Here is a 22,459-nt window from a genome sequence, read left to right as displayed (position 1 = left end):
TGAAATGATTAGTCAGGTATTTGAGTCTCTTTTCTAGAATCTTTGATTTGTTGCTGGGGAATACATACGTATGCAAATCAGTGTAAATGCAAAGGAAAATGGTTGATGCAGATTTGAGTGGAATGACAAATGCTGGGTTTTTATATTTCTGCACCATTACTTAGTCCTCACCTGACCTGTATGTTGTTGACAGAGGTTGACAAACCAGGTGAAAGAGTACTGATACATGGGGTCGATGCTGGCCAGGTCTGCGATACTGAAGAAAAGGATGGAGGAGTGCGTATCTCTAGCCCTCCCTTGACTCTGCTATTTTTTCAGTCTTCTCTGCAATCTGAAAGTTCACAGAAAGGCACAGAGGTCAAATTAGAAAACTTTGTGGTGTTAAAGGACTAATTCACCCCAAAATTAAAATTCTGTAATTATTTATTTCACCCTCATGTTGTTCCAAACCCATATGACTATCTTATATAGAACACAAAAAAGAAAAATTAATAAATATCGTGGCCCATCTTTTCAAAAGAATGTGTGACTCAGTTTAAAGATTTAAAAAGCACCCAAAAGTATAATTAAAGGGATCCATGCTTGTGCATCATATTCTAAGTCTTCTGAAGGCATACAATGAAAAACAACCCAAAATTTATTTCAGTTAAAAGTTTGACGTCCATTGGGCTAACATGAGCACATGAGAGATTCTCGTTCATAGTGGCTTGCATGTTCTTGTAGAAACCTGTGTTATTTTTACTACTGTTCCACAAAACAAAGAAAGTCATATAGGTTTGGAATTACATAAATGTGAGTAAATTATGGAATTTTCATTTTTGGGTGAACTATTGCTTTAAAAAGGGATCTTTCTTTTAAACCAGCTTTAGAATGCACTGTTGTTTCTTTGTGATCTCATTAGACATTATCTTGGCAGCATCCAGGATCTGGCTTGCACTCTCGTTCTCCAGGACGTTCCCCTCCGAGGACTGTTGCGTCTCCAGGATATGGTCCTCAATCTCTTTAAGTTGATTCTCATTGGCTGCAGACTGAAGAATGAGGGCATTCCTCTCCTCCTCTAATTCAGGTCTGAGGGACAAAACAACACAAATATCATACAGGGACATTCAACTTCTTTTAAAGGACATGAAGGAACTATGCAGAAGAGGGTTTACGGTTATTTGTCTCAGAATTGCCCTCAGGCAATGAAATGGTTACATTACATACTAGTTTGTTAGTGCTCTTTATTGCCTTTTTCAAGGTACAACAGGTCTGTATATTTGTATGTATGTAAGTGTACTTGCTTTTGCTACCACAATGCCAAGCAGCTGGTCTTCAAGGCCCTCTGGAGTAATCATAAAGTTCATTAGACACACTTTGGTGGCCAGCTCAGGCAAGTAATGAGGGTTATTCAGTTTTGTGGTGATGTAAAATCGGAAGTCAGCCGAGTACTCAATTACACTCTCACCTAATATTATACAGTCCACACCACCTATAAAGGTAAAGCAAGGAAAACATTTACACTTCAATTTTCAGTCTCTCTTTGAGAGTCAGATTATTAATTCATTCAAGCATGCATCACAATAAAAATCATGAAACAATAATCTTACATTTCAACATTTTGATATAAACAATAATACAGCATTATATTTGAAAGGATTGTTTAAGTTAATACCTTATTTGAAAACTTTTCAGCAGTAGTGGTTCTAAGGAAGGGTCAAGCTCTTCTCCTATGTTCTCCAGCAACAGTGGTGTACCAAACTGGATGCAGTTCTCAAGTGTTCTCATGTAGTCTGCATCAGCTAGCTTGATCACATTCAGGTTACTCTGTCATTCTGAATATTTCACCCATTTGTTGGCCTGACCCTGTGGATCTATCATCAATGGCCTAGCAAATACACAAACAGAGGTTTTAAAGCATGATATTTTAGCTCTAATATCACATGAAATGATCAGATGTAAAATGACATAATTTGTGAACACAAGATTTTGAAAGGATTCGGCTTAAACACTTTGGTTAAGACATACCATCTTCTGGAGTTGCTCTCTATAACACCATTGTCAATAGAGAAGCTGTCGGTGGACAGGCCAGCGATATTCCAGGCTCTGACCTTGATTGGATCTCCAAGAGCTTTACTCAGAGAGAAGTCATCAGAGGATGGGATCTTCTTGGACTGCATAGAATGAGAACATTTAAAGGGACAGTTCACACAAAACTGAAAATTCTCTCATTAACTCACCCTCATGCCATCCCAGATGTGTACAACTTTCTTCTGCTGAACACAAACAAAATTTTTAGAAAAATATCCCTGTTGGGCCATTCAATACAAGTGAATGGTGGCCAGAACTCAAAAAAGCACACAAAGACAGCATAAAAGTAATCCATACGACTCTATATCTTCAGAAGCGATAAGTGTGGGTGAGAAACAGATCAATAATTTAAGTCCTTTTTTACTATAAAGCTACATTTTCACCAGCCCTCCTGTGTGCATTCATGAGAGGACCGAGTTCTTCTTCTGTTTTTTGACTACTCACATACTTCGTGCCTATAAGGAGAAAGTAAAAAAAGGAGTGATAAAATTAAAGGTTATTTGCACAATAGCCCACTAGGTGGTGATATGCACAAAGAATGCAAATCACCAAAAAACAAAAGACCTCTCGTGAATGCGCATAGGAGGGCTGGTCAAAGTGGAGATTTAAAGTAAAAAAAGAACTTAACTACTGATCTGTTTCTCACCTACACCTATAATATCACTTCTCAAGAGCTGAGATATTCTTCTAAAAATCTATGTTTGTGTTCAGCAGAAGAAAGTCACATGTATCTGGGATGGCATGAGGGTGAGTAAATGATGAGATAATTTTAATTTTTGGGTGAACTATTCTTTTAATAAATAAAACTGAATATTCATTTGTGAACAAGACCCATCTTCACATAGAGGTGCAGTACATTGCAGAGCTTGGCCCACACTTTGGTGCAGTCATGGCGGAAGCTGGCAGTAAAAGTTCCCAAGCAATAACTCTGGCAGATATTAGCACATCACCTAACATTAAGTTATCATATGTGCGCTGAAGGTCATAGGCTGCTTTCTACCACCTGTGTAATAATACAAGAACATCTAATTTTCACACTCTATTAAGCACAAATACAGGGAATCCCCCAGATGAAAAGACCAGCATTGCTGGTCATCAGCTAATGTTGTGTTTTGGGTGCTGGTCCCCCAGCAAGGGATGTTGGTGTGCTGGTGACCCTACCAGGCTTTAAAACTAGCTTCATAAGAAACCAGATATTTCTAAGGTCTGTTCATAGTTGATCAAAACCTTGTCTTTTCTCCTCCTAAACCTCCAATAAGCTTTTTGGCTCTCTCCAGCTTGCGAGCACAGAGGTCCACCTGGTACTCCAGCTGATTGAGGAGACCAGGCGATCCTCAACCTCTTTTAGCTCTGCCCTTTTCTAGTTCAGCAGGGCCATGATTGCTGGGCCACAATAAGGTTAGCCTTCTTAGGGGCCACCACCTGATAGAGAAAAGAGGTCAACAATTGTTTCGAAACAGTATTGATTTTTAAATCTTCAAGTTAGGATATAAATAAAAACAAAAACAAATAAAAGGGTCATATTAAAAGACATAATATCTGATTTTAGAATATATTTGAGAAAATATGTAATGTTAATAACTACTGTCAATAATTTTTGTTGAGAGAGAATTGGTGTGAGATACTAATGCGAGTTCGCCAACATTTGCAACGCTGTCGTAAACTTCCATAGCAGTGATCCTTCTGCAAAGCCCTTCAGCTGCAGATGAGGCCTTGGACTACTTTAGTGGGGTCAAAGTCAAGGTTGGTCATGCACTCACTATGAATCTTAAGCATCACTTCATCCTGTCACAAAACAACACCATTCAATTACAGTTACAGTTACCGTGACAATCCTCCACATCCTTCTCTATGAAACAGACTTACAGGGATATTGTCTTTGTCATATTCCTTTTGGTCTTTAAGGATATTTATGTCCCCTAGCAACTTCGTGCTTGGACCCCAGTAATCAAGAATCTATAAGAAGAGACAACATGCTCTCGGAAAACATCATAAAACTGAGAAAACTCTTGTCATATGAACTGTCTAGACTGCTTTTCACATTCAGTCCCATTCCAGCAGGATCATTGATCTTCTCTGGTTTGATGTCTTTCATGACACACACTGCTGCCATCACCAGCTTTAATCCTAATAGAGGATTCTTCATGGATTTTACAATCGTCACGTCAGTCGGCTAAAATAACACATCAATCATAATAAATCTTTAACTTAAATTTATATCCAATCTTTAATTACACTTTTTTATGTTCTATACAGCTTAATGCTTCTGATAGGCTGAATGTCACAAAGAAATGTCCTATTAGGTGTCATAGAGGTCATATTTCAACCCAAAATAAAAACAAAAAATAAGACATTATATTTTGTAAAAGAAAAAGCCAGTTTTTATGACTATTAAGATTTTTTTTACATTGTGACATTATTTTTTTTTATGACAATTGAGAAATCTAATTCTTATTACTCAAAGTAAAGACAGTAATGAAATTATAGAAATACAGACATTACTCATAGTAATACAGTAATACAAATCATCCTCTCAGAATGCAATAAAATAACTTTGCAACATTAGAATTTAAACTATAATTAATTAATTTATATGATAAACTATAACATTTATTACTATTTATTATAGTAATGTGACATTATTTTTTATGACAATTAAGAAATCTAATTCTTATAACTCATAGTAAGACAGTAATGAAATTATAGAAATACAGACTATTACTGTTTATTTACTATTTAGACTATTAATACTACTCATAGTAATGAGAATTTTAAAACAAAATCCACATTAAAGTAGGCTACTGAGAAGGAGAGGGTTTGCTTAATTGTCATGAAAATAATGGTCTTCAAATTTGGTTTAATGTTTTTTTGCAAAATATCATTTTCTTTAAATTATTGGGTGAAATATGACCTTCTTGACAGTTTTCATGAGATTCTCTCGATTAGGAGGGTAACTGACCTTGAGTGTGTCCAGGGCAGCAAGGGCAGCCTCCAGTGCTGGGATGGCTTCAGCAAAGTCATTTTCACTTTCATTCTTCAAAGCCTGGGCTTAATTTGCTTCTATAGTAGCTGTCTCTTCATCCACACAAACAAGTTTGCTCTTAGCCTCAACCTCCACTGACTCAACCTCTATCACCTGCAGGAGAAACAAGTTGCTAACACATGCAGGCAGGCTTTGTTGAAATTATAGGAATAGTTCAACCAAAAATTATAATTCTCTCATCATTTATTCACCCTTATGTCGTCTCAAACTCGTTTGACTTTCTTTCTTCTGTGGAACACAAAAGATGTTATTTAATAGAGATATGATGTCTGTTTGTCCATACAAGGCAAGTGAATAGTGACAAAATTTTCAAGATCCAAAACGGACATAAAGGCAGCATAAAGGTAATCCATAAAACTCCAGCTGTTTAATCCATGTCCTCTGAAGCAATCCAATCAGTTTTGGGTGAAAACAGACCAAAATATAACTTATTTTTCACTATAAATCATGACATCAGTAGTGTCTTTGGCAATCATGACTTCAAGCTCGATTACACTTCCTAGCACCATCTAGTGCTGTGCGAATGCGTCAGGCACTAGGAAGTGTAATCAAGCTTAAAATCATCATCGTGCCAAGAGACTGCAATGGCAAGATGAACAGTGAAAAAGTTAATTTTGATCTGTTCTCACCCAAAACCAAAGACATGGATTAAACCACTGGAGTCTTATGGATTACTTTTATGCTGCCTTTATGTCCTTTTTGGACCTTGAAAATTTGGTCACCATTCACTTGCATTGTATGGAGAAACAGACATCATATCTCCATTAAAATATCTTCGTATGTGTTCCACGGAAGAAAGAAAGTCATAAGAATTTGAGACGATATATGGGTGAGTAAATGATGAGAGAATTATCATTTTTGGGTGAACTATTCCTTTAACCCAAAGTACCTGAAAGACTACAATGGAACCAACAGAAACAAAGTAAAATCTATTCAGCGGTAGTAAAAAAAAAAAGAACAAATAATGATCTGATTTCAACACAGCTATTGTGAGAAGGATTGTACTATTTCTTACTTTCATTATTTTGATGTTGTCAATCTTGGCTTGCTCTAGTTTAGGCTGAAGGTCCACCAACTCTTTCATTTCACCCACCTAGATCAGCAAAAATGCATTCAAATAATCTATATGCCTCATTGATCTAGATTACTTGATCCAATTTAGTATTATTGAAGATGTTGTATGAACTGGGAATTCAATTATAATGTCTATTTGCTGCTTTTATCAAGTACTATCATTTGTACATTATTCCCAACACATTATCTGATACTCTGCAAATGCCAGTTTGTCCAGTCCATTTGTATATCTGTTTTTAGCATTCATGACAGTGCCTTGTTTTTGAATGAGAAGTCTGAAGGCAGCTATGAGCTCCAAGTAGGAGATAGGAGACACAGTTATGGTGACCCAGCTCTGACAAAAACCTGCAAACATTACATCATTTTACTCTTACCTGTGTGAGAGTGACAAATTGTGAAAAATATATTGTCCAACATGTGTTCTAGTGATAAGTTTACATATCTTATTAGTTATTAGCTTTTATAGAAACATCATACTTATGAGACAGATCAATAGCAGAAGTGTGGAAGGTCTTGAAGACTTCCTATCGCTCAAGATTACTCAGCTCTAGTGTCTCAAAGAACTTATTCGCCACTCGCTCCAAAGCCTCCTCAGGCCATGGCTGGGGAGATCAGAAACTGAAATGTAGCTTCACTTTAAGAGAAGGTTTGTGTTCAAAATTCATCAAATTGATAACAATATTTTTACCATCAAATATTTTTTTATTTGTAAAAGTAACAGTAGTTATATTAATTTAAGAAGAAATCTCTTATAAAACCACTTCCATCCAGAACAAGTTCTCAAACCATAATTGCTAAATGAATGACCAAAAATGAATTACACTCAAATTTTTCCTCAAAAAATGTTTTACGACTAAAGAAATTAATAGTAATTCTAAAATATAAGTATCAAATAATGACATGAGATGAAGACTCCAGTCATATCAGTAACCTTATAAAAGCTGTTTAAATCTACTTGGAGAGGGTCCCCTCATGGAGGCTGCCATGTTATGATCACATTAATTTTGGGTGAACTATCCTTTTAACCATCTCTTCCCTGGCCATTCAAGCCTTACCTGAAACCAGTCTATGGTGCAGCAGATAATGAGGGAAGGGAACTGTCTGAGGCGGTTGCGGAAGGCATCTCTAATTGGACTGAAGGCCACAACAATATGTAGGTTCTCTCTACAGCGGTTCACAAAATAGGCGATCAGAGCCAGAGGGCTGAACTCCACATTTTTATTCCCAGCCTGAGCAATGGGCCGTACAGCCTGAAGGGGACACAGACACTGAATGGAAAATACAATATTCTTACAATACAATCCTTAACATAGTACTTGCCATTTATTTTGTCTGTATCATACCTCCATGATTTCTTGATTTTCGTCAACAGCAAAGATGTTCAGCACCTCTCCTGTGTTTAAAATTCTGTCCACATCCTCTAAAAAGGCCTTGTCTTTTATTTGAGCATCAGTGAGCAGGAACACCATTTTCTGACTATTAGAGGATATTTGTGAACTTGCTTAGATAAATCCTGTATGTAATACAGTATCATACGCTAAAGTGTGAACAGCATTTGAAAAGTTATCGGAATATGACGAGATTCATGCGCTTCTTGTGGGTTTGGTTTTACTCATCCAGACAGGCTTCCACAACCTCACCAAAGCACTCCATGGAGGGAACCTCAGCATACAGCCACTCACTTTGTCCACGTCATATAATCGCCAAATAACAGGTTCTGCATGTCCTCCTCACAAAGCTAAAAAGAAACAATACATAAAGCTAAACATCTTCAATTTGACCAATTTAGCAAGTACTTTATATTCATGGTGTATAATACACAACTATACAGTGCAATCAGAAATGCCAAATTTTTAAGTGCATCATTTACAGAATAATAATTTACATCCTGACAAAGCCATAGTTTTTTTTTACGTACAGGTTTGTTACCATTCCGAAGAATTCCAAAGTGCTGCTTTACAATATTGCTAATGAGTGTGAAGAGCCAGGCACGGTCCTTGTCATCCACATGGCGATCATAGAAGACACAGTACAGTTCATGTGCAAAAAGTCAAATCATTGTTCTCTTGTTTGTTAGTGATTCCTTCCTCAGTAGCAGGCAGCCCTGCACCACTCGAGAGAAATCTCTCAAGTTGAAAGTGTAATGAGACTTAGCTGGGGTAGGAAGAAGATTTTCTATGGCTTTTTTATAAGCCTATATAAAATAAAAAACAAACACAGAATACACGATTACAGAAATATGATTAGAGAAACAGGTAAACAAATAAAAAATACATATATCTTTTTTTAAATACAACACTCACCTCATGTTGCAGAGACTATTTGATTCCCAAGCATGAAGCAATCAGGTGGGAAATTATTGGTCCGGAGGTAAAAGGTCACAACATTGGAGAAAATGTGCACCATGGTCTCATATATTGATCTATTGTGTACATAAGTTTAGTTTACCAGTTTCCATGGTCAAAATACGGATGAAGCAGCTCAACTGGAGGTTGTACACCAAACACCTCCTTTGCTGGCACATTCATGTCATCCACAAAAATTACGCATTTCTTTTCCATAGGAGGTCCATATACCCCCTTTCGCCTTTTATCTACACTTGCGGCCAAAAGTTTGGAATAATGTACAGATTTTGCTCTTATGGAAAGAAATTGGTACTTTTATTCACCAAAGTGGCATTCAACTGATCACAATGTATAGTCAGGACATTAATAATGTGAAAAATTACTATTACAATTTGAAAAAAATGTTCAGAACTTAAACTTCTTCAGAGTGTTCTCATAAAAATACCTTAACGTGCAGCAATGACAGCTGTGCAGATCCTTGGAATTCTAGCTGTCAATTTGTCTAGATACTCAGGTGACATTTCACCCCACGCTTCCTGTAGCACTTGCCATAGATGTGGCTGTCTTGTCGGGCACTTCTCACGCACCTTACAGTCTAGCTGATCCCACAAAATCTCAATGGGGTTAAGATCCATAACACTCTTTTCCAATTATCTGTTGTTTATTGTCTGTGTTTCTTTGCCCACTCTAAGCTTTTCTTTTTGTTTTTCTGTTTCAAAAGTGGCTTTTTCTTTGCAATTCTTCCCATAGGGCCTTTACTGTTGTACATTAAATTGGTGTTGAGCGGGTAGAATTCAATGAAGCTGTCAGCTGAGGACATGTGAGGTGTCTATTTCTCAAACTAGAGACTCTGATGTACTTATCCTCTTGTTTAGTTATACATCTGACCTTCCACATCTCTTTCTGTCCTTGTTAGACCCAATTGTCCATCATCTTTGAAGACTGTAGTGTACACCTTTGTATGAAAGATTCATTTTTTTGGCAATTTCAAGCCTTCATTCCTCAAAACAATGATTGACTGACGAGTTTCTAGAGAAAGCTATTTCTTTTTTGCCATTTTTGACTTAATGTTGACCTTAAGACATGCCAGTCTATTGCATACTGTGCCAACTTAAAAACAAACACAAAGACAATGTTAAGCTTCATTTAACGAACCAAATAGCTTTCAGCAGTGTATGATATAATGGCAAATGATTTTCTAGTACCAAATTAGCAATTTAGCATGATTACTCAAGGATAAGGTGTTGGAGTGATGGCTGCTGGAAATGGGGCCTGTCTAGACTTGATCAAAAATGACTTTTTTCAAATAGTGATGGTGCTGTTTTTTATATCAGTAATGTCCTGACTATATTTTGTGAGCAGCTGAATGCCACTTTGGTAAATTAAAGTACCAATTTCCTTCCGAAACAGCAAAATCTGTACATTATTCCAAACATTTGGCCGCCAGTGTAGTCTGGACATAATAATGTTCTACAGGATAGAAAGAAAGCTTTTGTTATAGGAATACTGATAATTGGTTCTATGGTATCCTTTTCGGTCACATTCTGACAACATGGTCAATGTTTGGGAAGTGTCCTGGCAGTTACTTGGGTCTGATTAGCACTGGTGCGAGCAGAGAAGTTGATGAAGAAGGGAAGGTAGTGTACTTTGTCTAGATTGTTCATTAGTTTTTCTTTCACATAAACAGACTTGCCAGTGCCAGTGGGGCCAACGAGCAAAAGAGGCATAAGTCCAATCAAAAAATAAGAACATTGGTTTGGCAATTTGGTTTGTTGGTCTTAACTGGTTTAAGCTGGTCTCTGAGCCTGGCCAAGCTGGTTTTACTGGTTGACCAGCTGGCCTCCTAGCCTGACAAGGTGAAAAGTGCCCAAATCCTCTCTAAAATCATTCAACAGACCAGCCTGAACAAGCTGGGAGACCAGATTTGTTCCACCAGGAAATCAACTTGAAGTTCTTATGCCCTTCAACACATAAGAAAAGTGTACTTACATCCCATATTTAATGCAGAGATCCATCAGATAAGTGTATCGCACTGTGTCAATTGTGGGGACGATGATATCCTGTACTATGGTATTCTTGTCCCTGAATGGTACATTTCAGATTGACTCATTCCAGAGAACCCAACATCCTTTTCCTTTTAACTTAATTTGAAAGGGAAAAGACTAATTTTCAAAAGTAATCTCTCAAATCTCAACACAGCAGCAGTTATGGGGTGATTTTCTGCTATTCCTGAGGTGATTTCCCAGAGAAACTGATCAAATTGAGTATGACTGTCTGTCTCACAGCAACCACCAACAGACCACACCAAGGCAAAGGCAAAGGCAAAAGCTGCCTGTGTAGGGCAAAATAAGTCATGTTTCCAGTTAAGATCTTATACATTGTATCTTGTATCTTTCAAATGAATAATTACCATGATCCATGTGCATATGTTTTTTGTTCCCCAGGTCTTCATGTAGAGGCTTAGTCAGTAACATCTCAAAGAGTTGTGTAAGAGACACAACTGTATTACTGTTGCTGATGGGAATGACCTCCTGGAATATGAGACAGTTGACCAATGAGTCCAGACTGATTTTCTCATTGGAGATCATGTGAGAATAGACAGCATCTCACACTTAGATCACACTGGCAAGATCAAAGATAAAGTACAGTTACATGGATATGCTGTATAAGACAGTGGTTGTCAATTGTTGGGTTGCGACCAAAAATTGGGTTTGCTGGTCTATTCTGATAGGGTCGTGGACAGCATGGAAAAAAACATGTTAAATGGAAACAATAAAATGTTACCACTCATATGTGGCGGAAAAATAAATAGGCTCAACTTTTTGAAATGTTTGCAGGAAAGAGGTGAGAGAAGGAGGATCTATGTGCAGGCATTTCAATTAATAAACATAAAAGAACTCAAAACATGACAAAAGAACAAACTGTTACATCCATGAAAGGTTAACAACGGACAAAGACAGAGAGAACACCAGGGCAATTTATACACAAGAAATAAGGTTAACAAGACACAGCTGGGATCAATCAAGGGGAACACAGAGAACAGAGACACAACAAAAACAAAAAACAATCTTTAAACTAAAAGTCTTTATCCTTCTAGCAACCACTAGTGGCTGCTAGGGAGCATGTCCCAAGAGCTACAGAGCCCCCCCCCCCGCCGGAAGCAGAGACTCAGGCGGCAGAGCCGCAGGAGGCGGAAGCTCCGGAGATGGGACAGACTCATCAACTGCCTCAGGGAACTCAACAGACTCGTTGACAGCCTCAGGGAGCTGGACAGGCTCAATGAGTACAGGAAACTGGACAGGCTCGTGGACAGCCTCAGGGAACAGGACAGACTTGGGGAACGGGACAGACTCGTCAACAGCCTCATGGAACTCAACAGACTCGTTGACAGCCTCAGGGAACTGGATAGGCTCAGTGAGTACAGGGAACTGGACAGGCTCGTGGACAGCCTCAGGGAACGGGATAGACTCGGGCAACTGGACAAGCTCTGGGAACTGGACAGATTCAGGGAACTGGACAGGCTCGTGGACAGCTTGGGGAACTGGACAGGCTCGTGGACAGCCTCGGGCAACTGGACAGACTCGTGGACAGCCTCGGGCAACTGGACAGGCTCCGGGAACTGGACAGCCTCGGGCAACTGGACAGGCTCGTGGACAGCCTCGGGCAACTGGACAGGCTCGTGGACAGCCTCAGGGCAACTGGACAGGCTCGTGGACAGCCTCGGGCAACTGGACAGGCTCGTGGACAGCCTCGGGCAACTGGACAAGCTCCGGGAACTGGACAGATTCAGGGAACTGGACAGGCTCGTGGACAGCCTCGGGGAACTGGACAAGCTCCGGGAACTGGACAGATTCAGGGAACTGGACAGGCTTGTGGACAGCCTCGGGGAACTGGACAGGCTCGTGGACAGCCTCGGGGAACTGGACAGGCTCGTGGACAGCCTCGGGGAACTGGACAGCCTCGGGCAACTGGATAGATTCAGGGAACTGGATAGATTCAGGGAACTGGACAGGCTTGTCAACAGCCTCAGGCAACTGGACAGGCTCCTCAACAGCCTCGGGCAACTGGACAGGCTCCGGGAACTGGACAGCCTCAGGGAACTGGACAGATTTGGGGAACAGGACAGGCTCGTCGACAGCCTCGGGGATCAGGACAGGCTCATCGACAGACTCAGTGGTCGGGAGCGCTGGCAGCTACAGGGGAACGGCCTCCGTGGCTGGGAGCACTGGCAGCGACTGGGGACAGTCGAGGCTTCAGGCGCTCGCTCTGGGACGGTCGAGGCTTCAGGCGCTCGCTCTGGGACGGTCGAGGCTTCAGGCGCTCGCTCTGGGACGGTCGAGGCTTCAGGTGCTGGCTCATTGACCGTGGCAGGCGTGGGCGCTGGCTCGTTGACCATGGCATGCGTGGGCGCTGGCAGCGGCACGGGATTACTGCCATACCCCACAGTGTAAGGGGAAAATGTGAGCCTCAAAGCATAGTCAATGAATTTGACCAAGGAAAGTTCACATCTGCCACCTGGCAGACAGGATTTCACAGGCTCATTAATTCCGAATCGATAGCAGTCCTTGAGACAAATATCTCCCCAACTGAAATCCTGGGCAAGACTGCAGAACTGCTCTGTATATTGCTCAATGGTATCACCTCCTTGTCTGAGAGACAACAATTGCCAAGCCACTAGATCCATAGTCTGGTCAGTTGTTCTATAACATTTGCAGGAAAGAGGTGAGAGGAGGATCTATGTGCAGGCTTTTTAATTCAAACTAATTTAAATAAACATAAAAAGAACTCAAAACATGACAACAGAACAAACCATTACATCCATGAAATGTTAACAACTGCAAAGACAGAGAGAACATGAGGGCAATAAATACACAAGAACTAACAAGGTTAACAAGACACATCTGGGATAAATCAAGGGGAACAAACAACAGAGACACAACAAAAACAAAAACCAATCTTCAAACTAAAAGTCTTTATCAATCTATTGACCTCTAGTGACCGCTAGGGAGAATGTCCTAAGTGTTACACTTTTAAAAAGGAGAAAACACTTTCCATATCTTTTGTTGTTGACGTCAAAGGCTATGCATTTAATAAAACTCTACAGTACTTTGGCACAAATTCACAATCAGTCACTTGGTATTATAGCTAATATTAATAGTGTTTGGCCCATTATTTGTTCCAAAAGTGAGGTTGGTTAATTATATTTCTGTATTTTTTTATTTATTTATTTATTTTTTTGTATTTACAGAATTGCCAATTTTCATATATACTGCATATTATTCGGCCTGTGAAGTTTATCCACTTGGTCTCCAATATAAAATCTGGGTCCTGAATCAAAATCAGCTGAAAGCCACTGATGTGTGACATATAGCAAATGACCAACAGCAATTCATTGGTGAATGAAATTTAAATATTTACCCGACAATGTTTTCGTAACAAATTTAGTGCTGGAGGAAGTAGCCACTCAAAGAGCTGTTGCAGTAGTGTGGAATTGTCCTGTGTCTGAAGTGGGTCAGGAAGTGTTTTCATCCATGAGACCACCAAAGGCATCCAACCTATCTGAGAGGGCTCCATATAGATCATTCTACAGCAACTCACTGTGGCTGGCTACGTGGAGAAATCAGACATTGTTAGTATGCTATAATTTTGTATAATTAATGCTGAGGTGGTTTTGAAGTTCAAATCTTGCAACCAACTGACTTACAGAAGCTTGCGACAGATCCATGGCCTCAAAAATCAGACTCATCTGACTGGACATTTGGATAATCTTCCTACTCATGAGGCACAGCTAAAAAAAAATAGAAAATCATTGACAAAAGAGACCCTTCAAACAACATTCTCACAACATTACAACAACATTTCAATGACTAACATCTTATAAAGTTTGTATTATGCAAAGTTAATGGAACCAAATTATATAATCAGTGTTTGATAAAAGCTCTCACAATGTCAGGAAAACGTTAAGCAACATTGTTTGAACGTCCATCAAAATTACAGTTTCTAAGCTATTAGCGAAGTTCTCATCAGTGAAGCTCCACTTAGCTAATAGCGAACAACAAATTGCACTGACAAACAACATTGAATTCATTGTAAATGTAGACTAGACACTAAATTTTTCTTTGTCATCCAGCACAGTGTTCATGCTCTCAATCCACAGCGTGTCTATGGGGCCACATCACCCACCATTCTGTCTGGGCTCTCACTTAAGGCAAATTCTCGAAAGGTGTTTGCCACAATACCATCGGTCCACTGATGAACCAACAATGCATAAGGTGAAAAACTGCACATGCAGAGTACAGAAAACTGTTAAAATAAGCAAACTGCTAAGGCTTTTACTCTTCTCTCAACATCTCACCTCATGGGACACAGGATCAAACTGACCAAACAGTTGGCCCATTGTAATAGATTTAGGATTGATAGTTTGATGCACAATGTTTTCTTCTTCATTATAACCTCTCTCTTTTGTTTGAGGACTTTGCGCAGAGTGCAGCCAGAGTCAGGAGTCAAGTCATAGCCCACAATTTCCGACATTTGCTCCCAGTTCGAGGTCTGATGCCAGGGTTACACAGGGTGGATACCATTGGAATGTACTCTTGTTTAAAACAGTGTTTGAGGATTAAGGAGAACAGCTAAAAACAGGGCCAATTTCTTCTTGTTTTGAATCCAAGAATAAAAGCCATAATTTTGATGTACAGCATGGGGTGGAAACCCTACTCTTTGACTTGCTCAACAACACTGGAGCAGATGAGAATAGTGGCATTCTCCTGTTTGCCCTCCTGCACCTCTTTGGGCTTCCTCTTTATTCCTGCTATTTTCTCTCTCTCTCTTGCTTGGCTTTCTTTTGTTTCTGCTGGAAGAAATTCAGCATCTTGTATCTCTCTCTGAGGTACACCTCAACCTCCAGCTTGATACTCTCACCATTCAGATCCAAGAAATCTCAAAATAAAATACTCAAAAGAAATGAGTGCACAAAGCACAGCACTACGACCATGCGCAATGTCTGATCCAATTTTCATGAGAGGACTAATTCTAAGTACAATTTTCATGCCAGCGCCAAGCGCAAATGGCCATGGGTGGGAGTGTTTGTGCTACTGTGGGTGTGTGCGTGCAAACTGGGGGTGCATTGTACGTAAATTACGGGGCGCAAAGAGCAATTTGCTATTTTCCTGAGAAATAGGTCATTGCGCTAAGACATTTCAAAGGGACAGTGGCGGTTCTAGCTTGTATGGCGCCCTGGGCAAAACCTGCTTCAACACGCCCCCAAAGTTGTTGACGGGGGGGGGGAAGGGAAATGGTGGGATGTGTGGGTTCCTCGTGCCACCCCACCGCAAGGTGCCACCCTGAGCAACAGCACATGTCGACCATGCCTAAATCCGCTACTGCAAAGGGACATCTATTTTAGCACAAAGTCTAAACCCAGTTCCTGCATTTAAAGTTTGGAGATTCTACCAGCAGGTGGTAATAAAGTTCATGACGAAACGCCGAAAATACAGTGGAACATCAAATTATGTACCTGACAATCACTATTGTAGCCGTTTTATGAAAAAAAAAAAAATGTAAACTATAAATTTGTGTTAAACTATCTATAGGTCATGGTTTATTTTTCAATTATTATTATTATTATATTTATATTTACAATTGTATTTATGATCTAATTTATGTTGATATTTTTCCACCTATTGTTGTAGAGTGATTTTTTAGTCTGCAAAAGGGGCTGGTGAAAGAAGTTGGAGTGAGTAAAATGACTAGATTTCAATGTATTTTTTTTTTTTTTTTTTTTGAACATTTAATTAAACTATATTTTCTTTTTGTTTGAAGTGTAATTTGAATTTAGAAATATTTTTGGTTTAATTTTTTCGTGTTTCAGTAAATGTAAATGTTTCAAAATCACCATCAACTGGTGGAAGTGTGTTTCGATACAATCACTGTTAATACTAGCCATTAATTGTTTGTCAGTAGATAAAAATTATTAATAATACTTACATTCTGTATAATTTAATGGAACGTAAATCCTGATGAAAACCAAATTTTCCATTCGTATAGAAGCGTGTCACTGTCATAGAAATATGCCTGACATTCAAGGACACTGTTAATGCCCAAAAGAACGTAAGTCCACATTACTATACTTCTAAATCAAGAGTTCTCAACAGGGGCGGTACCACCCCCCAGGGGGCGTTCAAAGGATGCCAGGGGGCGCTGAGAGCAAATTAGTAGAGAGGGGGAGCGTTAGGTTACAAATGGGGGGTGTTTATCAGTCATAATAATCAAATCTATCATCAAGTTCCTCTTTGCATTAAAACATTTATCTAGACTTGGTGTATATCAGTTGGTTCTCAATTATATGGGTTGGTACGCATTTGTACCGCGGTTCATCTGATTTTGAAGTCTAGCAACGCATCTGAAGTATCTGGTTTAGGATCGTCAAATACACAAGTAAAGGCACAACCTCGGCTAATGCACCTAAATGGCTCTGTAGATGGATACGGCTCAATGGACAGAGCAGCGCGAGTGCAAAGCTCTTAAAGCTCAAGCTCTTAAACTCACAACTTTGCGAGAATCAGTGAGCAAGGCGCTAGAAGCAGAAACCATTTGAATTCAACATAGATTCTACATCACCACCCTTGAATTTACTATAGTAACACTAACTGTACTTTAGGCAGAAATAGATTGATAATAAATATTATCATATCACTACTTCAGCTCTATTAAATTTGTCATGGGCTACATTAGGGGAGTGAGGGAATATAATTAATTTTTGTTATAACTTATAAATATTTATATTTTGTATTTATTGTTTTTTCATGTGCTTAGAGTAGGTCTACTGTTTATAATTACAAAAATGCCATAGTTTGTTTTGTAGAAATCATGTTACATCTAACCATCCATGCTTCCATGTGTTTACTATGGTCTTGCTACAAATACCACTGTTAAATCTATAAAAATAAATAATTAATGAATAACTTAAAATTTCCAAAAAGGCAAATGTAAAATATATTAACAATATCACTTTTATTATTAGTTTCTGTCTTCGCATTTTAATTTTATAGGCCCCAGATATAGCCCTCCATCTGTTTGAATTCAAGAAACGCAAGGTTTGGTCTCACATTCATGACTCATAAGCCTGCTGAATTTATTAACAAAACTTGCAATCATGCAATGTGGGCCTGGGTAGCTCAGCAAGTAAAGACAAGTTTGAATCCAGGGCGTGCTGAGTGACTCCAGTCAGGCTTCCTAAGCAACCAATTGGCCTGGTTGCTAGGGTGGGTAGAGTCAGGTTGGGTTAACCTCCTCGTGGTCACTATAATGTGGTTCTCCCTCTCGGTGGGGTGCGTGGTGAGTTGTGCGTGGATGCCGTGGAGAATAGCGTGAAGCCTCCACATGTGCTAGGTCTCCGCGGTAACGCGCAAAACAAGCCACGTGATAAGATGTGCGGACTGACTGTCTCAGACGTGGAGGCAACTGAGATTCGTCCTCCTCCACCCGGATTGAGGCGAGTCACTACGCCACCTCGAGGACTTAGAGCGTATTGGGAATTGGGCATTCCAAATTGGGGAGAAAAAGGGAGTAAAAAAAAATCATGCCATGCATCAAAATTGCATTAAGCAAATAACTAGTGTTGGGATCGAGTCCGAGTCAAGTCCGTGTCTTTAAACAATCGAGTCCGAGTCGAGTCCAAGTCCAAAAGCATCACAAATGCCATGGACTCGGCCAGACTCGGAAAAAAATTCCAAGTCCGAATGGCTCGAGTCCGAGTCAAGTCCGAGTAAAAATGCATTCAAGTCCATGACACGTCCAAGAGCCCATTAATATTGGACTCGTGACTTTGATTCGTGTCCGAGTCCGAACTCGAGTACCCCAACTCTACAAATACTGAGTTTTGTGTTTTATGTTTGGAGTAAGGGAATGAAGTAGGGGACTGTAAGGGGATTTAGTGGAAAGGAGGAGGCGAGAACCGGCTTGACAACTTAAATAATAATTTATTAAACAAAAACCCAACCAAAAACACACAACTAAAAACACAGCACAGCTGTCTGTAATTCTCTCTCTCTCGAACTGTCGTCCCCGGCCGCCTTTATCCCTCGCGCGCCCCGTCAGGCTGATTGGGGACCGGGTGTGTCTCATTCCAGCCCGGCCCCGCCCTCCTCGGCTCTACAGGGACGTTCATCAAAAAAAGGTTGAGAACCACTGTTCTAATTCATTGCATACAGCCCAATAACACTACCAACTTCTTATGAATGTGCTGTCTTTGTTTATATCATGGGTGCTTGACAAGGAATGTACTATATACAGTAATAGGATGCAGACGCTGCCGGAGAAAAACCTCAGAATTAAATTGCACTTGACCCAGCCCATTAGCGCGTTGCGCACATAATTTCGCCAAATCCAATTGCACCTAGACTTAGCACATGCTTGCACAAAAATACCAAAACTTCATGGCCATGCCCATTAACGTTGCACTTATGGCTCTTAAAATAGGACCCATGGTATGATGGGATATGAAGTGTCTTCAAGACAAAAACAAATCCTCAGTGAGACAAACGTTCTTGTCACACACCATGTTTTACTCCTCTGTCTGATATTATTGAAAGCAAAGTGATATATTGTAAATTGATCTGAAAGGAAAATATCACTCCAAAAATAACCATTTATCATTTTGTCATAATTTACTCAAAACCCATGTCACTTTCTTTCTTCTGAGGAACACTAAAGGAGACATTTTGAAAAAAAAAAAATTCTGCTCACTGTTTTCTCCTTTTGAAGCTTGAAAGCTCTGCACCCCATTCATTGTAATCACATCAAAAGGAGCAAAAAGTCCATTCTTCACATAAAAATTATTCTTTTGTGTTCCACGGAAGAAAGAAAGTAATACAGATTTGAAACAACATGTGACAGAATTCAACATGACAGAATTTTCATTTATGGGGTGAACCATTTCTTTAATAAGCAACCACAGTAACATAATTCAGACAAATTGATTCCACAAAACCTCTTCTTTGTACGCTGCCATTTCAGAACCAAGCTGAAGAACTTCTGATAAGCTTGATAGTTTCCTTCATCACCTCCACCTCTGTGTAAAAAGTTTGTTCCCATTTGTAAAGTGCTTCCTCTTTGTTCATCAATACAATTCATTCCTCAATGTCCTGAATTATTTTTTGTACAGTTCTTACATCAGAAGCATACTGGAAAGGCAAGATAAAGTAACACAAAAAAGGAATATAAATCATCAGGGTCTTTATGAAATGAAATAACCATTGCTTTAGTTCGACTGGACAGATAAACCAAGCATAGATTTCAGTTTTGAATATACCTGTTGCATCATATCGAGTTCAGAGCACTCTGCAAATTCCTCCATTCTGTGGCCTACTTTCTCCAATTCTAGCAACAGCTTTCCTCTCTGACCCATAAGTTCCTGTTGTCCCTTCAGCTTGGCCTTCTCAATCACCTGGAATAACATAGTGTGTAAAGTGCTTCTAATAAAGAAAAGCTTGTATATTTGTTTCATTGTTTTATATCCATGCAAAATATCTGGATATCTTCATAAAAAATATCACCTCATCACTTTATTTTTTGTGGCCAGAGCAGCACTGTGGCATTTAATTCAAGGTGTTCTGCATAAAGAATTTGCACATCCAACAAATAATTCAGCCTGTGCTGTGTTTCCTATAAACAGTAAAAAAAATTAAATACATTTTTTTTATTTGAAAGTTGTATTTCACAATTGTCATTCACAGTAAGAACATACAGTATTGAAGTAAATAGGAAGAAATAACCATGTTTGTGTATGTGTGATCCTGAGGTACTTGCCATAATCTTGTTGTTAAGCTCCTCTATTCCCTTGGTTTTTACATGTTCAATATAAGCGGTCATTTCCATCATGTCCTCTGTTGTCTCAGGGCCTTTCAAAGCCCTGTCTCGAATGGTCTAACACTCATTACAGATAAAATAAGAAAAATACAGAATCATGCTTCAGCTTCACTAAAGTTTAGATATATACTCCACAGATCTAAAGAGAAAGCGGTTAACAAATTGGCACATCTTGCTATAGACTGCATTGATGTTGTGACCTGACAAGCTTCCCCACAAGGATTTGGGAAAAGGCATTCGCTTTTTTTGCAAGCCCTTGCTTGAGCTACTCACAGTCCAGTCGTACCATGTCAACATGTATCAAAGAGGGAACACGAGATATCTCTTGTGACAATGCCCAAAAGCATTTCACTTGCTGATATGTATCAATTGGACATAAGAACACACAGATGTGATGCAAAACAGATTAAACATTAAATATTAAACAGACACATTAGCATACAATGAATAAATATATTCAAAATTCTATTAATGGGATAGTTCACACAAAAATGAAAGTTCTATAATGTTTTTCTAAACCCGTTTGACTTAATTTCTTCTGTGGAACACAAAAAGAGATATTTGGCTAAATGTTGTGGAGTGACAGCCTTAGTCACCATTTACTATAATTGCAGATTTTTTCCATACAATGAAAGTGAATAGTGACTGAGGCTGTCAGTCCCCAACATTCTCTCTAACATCTCCTTTTGGGTTCCACGGGACTCGGGAGATTAAAAGCCATTCAAGTTTGAATAACATTAGGGTGAGTAAATGACAGCAGAATTTACATGTTTGGGAGAACTAGCCCTTCAAATATGAGCAGGCTGACCTTAGTGTACTCTTCCATTCATTTTTCCACTTAAGCCTGTGCTGTCCCATAGCTGCTTACTAAAGAATATCCATGGGAAAAGATGAAAAAAATTTGAATAATAACAGAGAGAGTCACAAAACTAATTGCTAACACTAGTGTTCTGAGTGGTTTTTAGCATGTTGCTATGCAGTTGCAGGGTGTTTTGCATGGTTAGTATGTGGTTTCTTACGGCCCAAGTCAAAAGAGTCCACCCCCAAATTTCTATGATATTCTGGTCCCTAAATATGGCTCAGTACCGTAATAACACAGGAAGTAATAACACACATCAACATGCTGCATGATTTGAGGTATTATTCATGTTCATAGCACACACTGTGCAGGGCAAGTTCAAATCCATCAAATTTTATTACTTAGGGGTTTGTCTTATCCCTAAACCTAAACATGAACAAAGGTAATAGTGGTGCTTGTCCTTAGATTATTCTCAATATTCAGAAAGCTGAGATACTCACCATAGTTCTGGAAGTGTTTGGTGGGCCCATCCAAGTTTTTCCGTACAGTGTTCCTAAGAGTGGCCTGCGCCCACATCTGAACATGATCTGAGAGCTTGGCATTCGCTACAGAAATGTTGGCCTCTGTTAGCCATGACTGTACTGTCTGCACTTTGTGAAACAGATAGGACTTGTATATCAAATATGAGCTAGTAGATCTGATTCATACAGTACACAACACTATTTTCACGTCAATACAAAAATCTGTCATTTCTCTATGATGATATATTTCTCAACCTGCATGGTATTAGTGATCAAGTTTAGAATTTCTAGCACAGCCTCCTCTAGATCATAAAAGCTGGGGTAAAAATCCATCTTCTCGTCATCAAATATCAAGTGAATAGGGGAAGCTTGCTGTTGTTGGAGGGATCAAACAGGTTGGCAAACGCCACCATACTCCCCTCAACTAGTGCCTTTAGCTAGAAGAAAAACAAAATAAATAAAATTTGTTTCTTTCAGGTATTATCAATTATTGTCAGTCAACAAAAATACCAATAGCTTTCTGCTGAAAAGACCAACATGAATTTCAATGCATCCAGGGTGGTTATTGATGGTTAGTGATAATTTGGTGGTGGTCTTGCTGGTAAAGCAGCATAGCCATCCAAAACTTAGCTGGTAAAGCTGGTTGGCCAGCAGGGTTTTTCAGATGAAGCAGGTTGACAAAGGAAGTCTTGCCTGTTATGCTAGTTCAAGGAATATTCCAGGTTTAATACAAGTTAAGCTC

The 22,459-nt window shown here is 39.3% G+C and overlaps 1 protein-coding gene across 1 annotated transcript in view; it reads right to left on the bottom strand.

Annotated features, from left to right (window-relative positions):
* The window catches only part of dnah12 (dynein, axonemal, heavy chain 12), a 38,877-nt gene that overhangs the window by 13,965 nt on the left and 2,453 nt on the right, over nt 1-22,459 (bottom strand). Inside the window, 48 exon segments of the mRNA XM_051662321.1 lie at nt 2-53; nt 161-283; nt 285-331; nt 861-1,071; nt 1,282-1,471; nt 1,668-1,867; nt 2,008-2,153; nt 2,927-2,991; nt 2,994-3,073; nt 3,298-3,394; nt 3,397-3,450; nt 3,453-3,492; nt 3,714-3,788; nt 3,790-3,855; nt 3,937-4,026; nt 4,112-4,243; nt 5,030-5,206; nt 6,129-6,202; nt 6,371-6,504; nt 6,506-6,532; nt 6,665-6,789; nt 7,243-7,437; nt 7,531-7,663; nt 7,752-7,877; nt 7,879-7,925; nt 8,106-8,383; nt 8,491-8,598; nt 8,601-8,785; nt 9,977-10,002; nt 10,119-10,260; nt 10,525-10,714; nt 10,717-10,864; nt 10,943-10,966; nt 10,968-11,063; nt 13,951-14,139; nt 14,237-14,320; nt 14,639-14,704; nt 14,707-14,781; nt 14,888-15,005; nt 19,520-19,571; nt 19,574-19,712; nt 19,841-20,000; nt 20,093-20,193; nt 20,338-20,497; nt 20,598-20,805; nt 21,697-21,865; nt 21,973-22,073; nt 22,076-22,154. Coding sequence (XP_051518281.1) covers nt 2-53; nt 161-283; nt 285-331; nt 861-1,071; nt 1,282-1,471; nt 1,668-1,867; nt 2,008-2,153; nt 2,927-2,991; nt 2,994-3,073; nt 3,298-3,394; nt 3,397-3,450; nt 3,453-3,492; nt 3,714-3,788; nt 3,790-3,855; nt 3,937-4,026; nt 4,112-4,243; nt 5,030-5,206; nt 6,129-6,202; nt 6,371-6,504; nt 6,506-6,532; nt 6,665-6,789; nt 7,243-7,437; nt 7,531-7,663; nt 7,752-7,877; nt 7,879-7,925; nt 8,106-8,383; nt 8,491-8,598; nt 8,601-8,785; nt 9,977-10,002; nt 10,119-10,260; nt 10,525-10,714; nt 10,717-10,864; nt 10,943-10,966; nt 10,968-11,063; nt 13,951-14,139; nt 14,237-14,320; nt 14,639-14,704; nt 14,707-14,781; nt 14,888-15,005; nt 19,520-19,571; nt 19,574-19,712; nt 19,841-20,000; nt 20,093-20,193; nt 20,338-20,497; nt 20,598-20,805; nt 21,697-21,865; nt 21,973-22,073; nt 22,076-22,154 — 5,604 coding nt within the window.

This window comes from Myxocyprinus asiaticus, chromosome 29, assembly GCF_019703515.2.
Source record: "Myxocyprinus asiaticus isolate MX2 ecotype Aquarium Trade chromosome 29, UBuf_Myxa_2, whole genome shotgun sequence".
Taxonomy (NCBI): domain Eukaryota; kingdom Metazoa; phylum Chordata; class Actinopteri; order Cypriniformes; family Catostomidae; genus Myxocyprinus; species Myxocyprinus asiaticus.
The sequence above is the reverse complement of the archived record's forward strand: the minus strand, read 5'-3'. Positions and strand labels throughout refer to the sequence as shown.